The 6,540-nt window shown below is 34.6% G+C and overlaps 1 protein-coding gene across 1 annotated transcript; it reads right to left on the bottom strand.

Annotated features, from left to right (window-relative positions):
• Window positions 1–2,403: 2,403 nt before the first annotated feature.
• On the bottom strand, window positions 2,404–6,480 carry LOC111992948 (tetraspanin-19). Its single transcript, XM_024024799.2, has 6 exons — window positions 6,144–6,480; window positions 5,402–5,501; window positions 4,361–4,441; window positions 4,138–4,242; window positions 3,407–3,580; window positions 2,404–2,717 (listed from the first exon to the last, which is right to left on the bottom strand). The coding sequence occupies exons 1-6, from the start codon at window positions 6,311–6,313 to the stop codon at window positions 2,706–2,708; spliced, it is 642 nt and encodes a 213-aa protein (XP_023880567.1). The 5' UTR covers window positions 6,314–6,480; the 3' UTR covers window positions 2,404–2,705.
• Between the last annotated feature and the right edge of the window lie 60 nt (window positions 6,481–6,540).

Raw genomic sequence — 6,540 nt, 5'->3', positions numbered from 1 at the left:
CTAGTGTTGATATTTTACAATTGTTGATTACCAATTTAGACCTCAAATTTTAGGCCTTAGAGCATTCACAGCAGTGGAAATAAAAATTTAGCATTTTAGCTCCACCAAAAATTACTCTATTTATTTTACCTACACACATGCTACAGCAGTGGATCTATTTTAGCTTTCAACACAATAAAATAATATAAATATCATAATAAAATAATATATTCTCTACAATAAAATAATATATCCTACTACAAAAAAAAAAATCACAACACCAACCACAACCACAACCACCTCTATCATCAGCCACAACCACAACCACAACCACGCCGCCGCCGCCGCCGCGTCACCACTGGCCACAACCAGCACTTTACTTTGGCAACCATAACACAATATAGAAAAAAAAAAAAAAAAAAAAAAAAAAACCACAACCACAACCACAATCACAACCCCATCACCACCAGTCACCACAGACCACCAGCCATGACAACCACAACCACAACCCACTACCACTGCCACAACCACAACCACAACCACACACACGACCATAGCCATCGCCACCACCACCACAACAAAGAAAAAAAAATCAACCAGCCCACACCCACCTGACCAACTAGGCAACACCCACACCCACCGCCACAAAACCTACCCGAGCCACCATAGCACACCAACCACACCACAACCCACTAACGCCGATGAACCCAACCGACGCCGATCTACCCACCATAGCCCACAGCCCAGTGACGCCGATCTACCCACCACAGCCCAGCGACTATTCAACCACACCATAACCCACCAATGCCGACAAACCCAGCCACCCACCAACACCGATCTACCAACACAATCACCACCACCATCGGTGAGATAGAGAGGTGATCGGCGTGGGTTTGAGACAGAGAGGTGCCACTGCCGATGTACCAGAGTGAGCTTGATGATGGTTGGGCCGGCAAATGAGTGCTCTGACCGAATTTGATTAAAAAAAAAAAAGAAACACATTGTACTGGCTAAATAAAAAATTGTTTTTTTTTTTTTTTTTGTTGTTGCTCCAAGCTATAGTGCACATGTATAGATAGATGTGCACGGTAGCAATTCATCTAAAATTTTTAACTATGGCTCCACTGCTGTAAGGGTGTTTTTTATGTTTTGGTGGAGTTAAAATAGCAATATAGCTATTTAGCTCCACTGTTGTGAATGCTCTTAAGTCAGTTTTAAGCTTAGTAGAGAAATTAGGCCCAATTGTTCAAGTTATTAACTAATTGACATAAACAACCATAGATAAGCATACAAACAATCCTAGTCACAAAAGAGTAATATTATTACCATAAATTATTTTATAACATTTTTACTAATTATTAATGTGGTCAATTTCTTACTGGTTTTTATCTAGGCCCAACCTTAGTATCACTTTTTCATTTACTAATAATCACTCACTACATTAGTAGTTTGTAAAAAATTTTATAAAAAAGTTTGTATCTCTAGCATTACCCGTCACAAAATTCTAACAGCCACAAGAACACTGAAGGGCTTACGGAGATAAAAAATCAAGGTGGAAAAATATCTTTGGGGCTTCTAGCACCAAACAATTCACTAATCAAGAATAGTTGTAGTACAGATCACTTCCAAAACCCTTGAAGTTAAGTAAGGTCTATATTCTTGAGCTTACAGATCTTGCCAGCAACCGATTACTCCACTCCCTTCTTTTTGATAGTCTCCAAATTTGCAATTGAGTCTCCAATTGCAAGGACCAAGTCTCAATGTGTGTGATGGTTTGAATCTCCTTTTATAGAATTTGGCAATTTTAGAGGAAGAAGGTAGAGAGAAGAGAAGGTCGTACTACTAAATATTTTTAAATTTTATAGTATTTTTTGGTTCAATAAAAAATTTTAAAAAATATTACTCCAGTGAAAAGAACATTACAAAAAGTTCCAAGAAATTCAATGATTTAAACTAAATTATTTTAATTATATATGAGAACTTTGGATCTTAAAGATTGGATTCCAATTTCTTGTTTTGCACAAAATTTTGGATCTTAAATATTGGATTCCAATTTCTTTTTTTTTTTTTTTTTTGTACAAAACTTAACCAAAATGTTCAAAATCAAGATTCTATTTTTTTTTTTTTTCAAAGAGGATTAAGATGTTTAACATCCAGATTACATCTCTCTCTCTCTCTCTCCTTTAAAAAATTTTAAAAAAAAATGGAATCCAGATCTTGAAGATCCTAATTCCTTTTGGAAGGAAGAAGAAATAGAATACTAATGGTGAACATCTGGGTTCAGTTTGCACTTTCCACAAAAAAAAAAAAAAAAAAAAAAAAGGGTTTGGAATCCAATTTTTAAGATCCAGATTCCTTATTTGTATAAACTGTTCCATTGCAACTCCAAATATTGGAATGTTTCCCCAGTAAAATATACAGATCTTGACAAAAGAGATACATTATACATAATTCATATTTTGTAAATAACTATTTAGATATATTATGCATAGCTGAAAACCAAAAAAAAAAAAAATCATATAACATGTAATTTCATTCTTATGAGGTTTGGGCATTAACAGTTGGACATTATTGAAATATGTATATGATATCACCATCAATCCCTCTGAAAGTCCTTCGGTCTTTCTCCATTTTCAACCTCCATTGGTCAAAACAGATAACAAGCTTTTTGGGCCCCTACACCTTCGATCCATCCACAAGTCAGCTCCTTTCTGATGTGAATGCAGTTACCTGGTTGTCTAATTCATAAACAGGAAAAATGAGGTAAAGAAAATTCATAACAACCTATCTTAGAAATAACAATGATTTTTTTTTTTTTTTTGTTTGATAAACTAGAAATAACAATGATAGTAAAGTAAGTGTGTGTCTGCTTTCCAAAAAATAAAAATTTGAAAAAGCTGTACCTAGAAAAAGTGAGGTTTAAAAACACTGTACTTTGAAAAGATGCAGCTTCATACCATTGTGCTGGCCAGATGCTATATAGATAAAGTTGAAGACAGAAAGAATAAGTGAAAACAAAAAATGATGGCAGAAATCTCATCAGAGTTCTTCGATCTCATAAATCTTGCCTAAGTTATAATGCTCCAAGCTATGAAGCATGGACACTGACACAGGACACAATACGACATTACAGCATTTCTTGAAAAACTAAGACAATCAGGGCAGGGATACAACAATTAATTAATGAAGGTAGTTTAAATTAAGACTCGACAAAACACCATGCTTACCCTTGACACTAACACTATTTAAAAAGTCAATACCCCATTTTTATTAAAGTTTAAATTAATGAGGGTAGTTTTAGAAACTATTATCTTTTTAGTTTAAAGACAACACATGAAATTATAATTCCTTAAAAAGTAGAATTTTCTAAATATAACCAACAAAATGGGATAGGAGTAGTTATAAAAAATGATTAAAGCATTTATACCTTGTCATTAATTTTTATATTCCATGCATCACGGTTAGACCCATAGACAGGGTCACCGACAACAACAGCATTCCTCAGGAGTGGAACTCTATCAGGAGCATAATCATCATCACTGTCATAATATTGATGTGGCCCAAGAGCTTTGAGAATCATTGCCAATAATAGAGACAGTCCCTGAAAACAAAATATAAAAAAAATTCATTCTCAAGGACCCAAAGACTTTTGTATCTTATTACTGTAGAAAACATAACTATCTAAAAAATGTGCCTAGGAAATTAGGGGGGAAAAGAACACCGTACTGAGGTTTATCACAACAGCTAAAACTTTTGCAATTGATATAGATAAGAAACGATGTAATGGTTGATTGTGACAAAGCAAAGCGCATTTTCTGGGAGAACAATTACTAGATCAAATCCCTAAATGATAGGATTTATATATCTCAAACCTCATATGTAGGAAAGATGCATCTAAGACTGTAAAATGGAATATATTAAAAGTTTCTACTGGTTTCACTACTTATGGAGAGGTAAATAGTGTCAATTAGTAAATCCTTTGAGAGAAAAAAAAATATTAATCTAAAAGTGAAGGGGGATCCCAGTAAAGGGGACAAGATCCTCAGGGATTGAACCTGTGCCCACTGCCCTCTCATTTACCACTTGAGCCAAGGGCTCCACATCCTTGCTTATATGTAAATTCCCTCAAAGGTTGCCAAAATTCAGAGAGAGAGATACCTGGACAGACACAATGGACAAGCCTATCCACTTACAGATCTCAAAGTTCGACCTGACAAAATCTTTCAATTGAGCAAAGTTCCCACTTGGATCCACTGGAAAGTCCTGCTTGCCAATTGAATCAAATCAGTATCATTACCACATAAAAGCATCTTTCCTAGGTCAATCACCTCATGAGTAACTAAATAGGAAATAACAGAATGAGTTTGTATGCATAATATACCTCCTCCCAGTTACGGTTTAGAAATACATCCGCAGTCACTCCAGCTTCCAACATGAGGAGCAGAATTAGAAGCAGCATATACTGCTTCTGTTAAGGACAACTATGAAGTACGAACAGATTATACCATACGCTCTAGTTTAGCATCAAAATATCCCATTCTGGGGTGAAAGAAGAGCTTTAAAAAGGTTATGAATGAGCAACCAGAGAGCATTTTCAAGAATGGTAAAGAAAGCAAAGCCATAAGCCTTGTTTTAGAAAATTTACATATTTCACTTTCAAAAACAATGCTGATGGGTTAAAAGATCTCTTTTTCTTTTAACATAACTCTAGGATTACAGGAATCAGCCACTCCAAAAAAAGAGAAAAGGGGGGTGGGATTGTTAAGGCCGCCAACCAATCACCTCTTCTAGACCCTGCAAAAGTGAGAGTTTCGTGCACTAGGTGCAACAATGACTATGGATTCAAAATAAGGGTTATTGTGAAAAGATCAATCCTAATTTTAAATTGACAGATAAAACAATTGTACAGTCAGATATGCATGTCAACCCAAATTAATAATATTAATTAAGTTCAATTGAAATTCTGACTTTGAAACTCCCAAGCACAACACAAAAATGTATGTAACAAATACAGACTATTAAGATTTATATTACAATAAGAAAAGAAATGGAACAATCTGGTTCTATAATAATACAGCAATCAAGGTTGAATTATAGGATCAACTTTGGTTTTTCTAAGAATGGACGGAACTACTAAAATTCAGCCAACCAAGATTGATCATACTAATAACACTCCCAACTTGAAAACAGAATCCAACTGTCCTATACAGAAATGAATTCATTGCAAATTACTGAGGCTTTCAAGTTTGAGGATTAAAATACTTAAACATGTTACTTAAATAGTTGATATTATAGCGAACAATATATTCTAAACACAAGTAAAAGACTTTGTAATATAAATCCTAGCTCTACATTTACTTTAGGAAGAGGAGAAAAAGTTGGAACGTCAATATTCAACATAATTCATTCAAGAAAAGGATACCAGATAAAGGCAACAACCGTTAGCAGTTTCTGCAGCAATGTGACCTGTGCATGTGATCACACATAAAGTGACCCCAAGGCCAAGGAAAGTGTAAATGAACCTGCAATTCATACAAAAGAAGCAGTTTAAATTCTTGAAAATTTTAAATTCACGACAGCCAAACACAACCTAAGAAAACATTATTCTATGGGGCAAGAATCTTCCTTTAATTTTTTTTAACCCTTTCTTTAATAAATTTACAAGAAAACTAACTAATAAGTAAGCAAATTCCAACCAAAAGCAACTGTTACAAATCCTTAGAAGAGTAAAAACAATTAGACAGTAGTGGTTAACAAGCATTTCGAGAGAAAAAGACAAGCAAATGTCACTTCAAGGCCCCCTTCTTGATTGTCAAAGACCTATAGAAACAGAAAGGGGTCACAAATTTTCTGAGCCTAGTAAACTAGTATATGATCAATTAACAACCAAATTCCATTTTATTTATGTTTCCTCCTCTTCTCTCAACAGCTATATGGAAGATGAAATAAAGAGATAACTGAGAAGGGAAAACAAATGGTAAAAAATAAAGAAGCAACTAAAATGCAGCTCTTATTGCAAAACACAAAATTTCTCAGCCACAAAGGGTCAATACACCAATATATCTTTTCCTTTCCCACATTTTCTCAATAACCAAACAAACCCAAAATGCAATATTTCAAAACCAACCAAAAAAACAAAGACCCAGGAAAAATAAAATTCATACCATGAAACTGGATAATCAGAGCCACCACCAAAAGGCAAGTCAGCCATGTGCCTCTGCCAAACCCTAATCATCCATAGAGCATACAAAATCATGGCCATCCCAACCATCCCAATCAATGAATTCACCAGCTTCAGTATCGATTGCATGCAGCTCCTCACCAATCTACCCATTTTCTGCCCAAACCCAATTCACCAATAACACTAATAATTCCAAAAAAAAAAAAAAACTGCAGGAAAACCCTAGATTTCTGGTCTAAGTTTCCCGAATTTTAAGGAATTATTTTTAGAGAAATGATTTTTACACGCTTCCAAACAAAATTTTAATTTCTGTTTTTTCGAAGTGTTTTTGTCTGAGCGAATATTTTCATTTTCAGTTTATTTAACCAGTCTTACTCTTG

Source organism: Quercus suber, unplaced genomic scaffold (assembly GCF_002906115.3).
Source record: "Quercus suber isolate HL8 unplaced genomic scaffold, Cork oak 2.0 scaffold_423, whole genome shotgun sequence".
Classification (NCBI taxonomy): Eukaryota; Viridiplantae; Streptophyta; class Magnoliopsida; order Fagales; family Fagaceae; genus Quercus; species Quercus suber.
This window is presented reverse-complemented; position numbering and strand designations above follow the sequence as displayed.

Excerpts from the sequence above, each read along its gene's own strand:
- LOC111992948 (XM_024024799.2), bottom strand. The coding sequence starts at position 6,313 with ATGGGTAGATTGGTGAGGAGCTGCATGCAATCGATACTGAAGCTGGTG. Across the intron at positions 5,502-6,143 it reads TCTGATTATCCAGTTTCATG|GTTCATTTACACTTTCCTTG; the intron begins GTATGAATTTTA and ends TATGAATTGCAG. Across the intron at positions 4,442-5,401 it reads ACGGTTGTTGCCTTTATCTG|TATATGCTGCTTCTAATTCT; the intron begins GTATCCTTTTCT and ends TAACAGAAGCAG.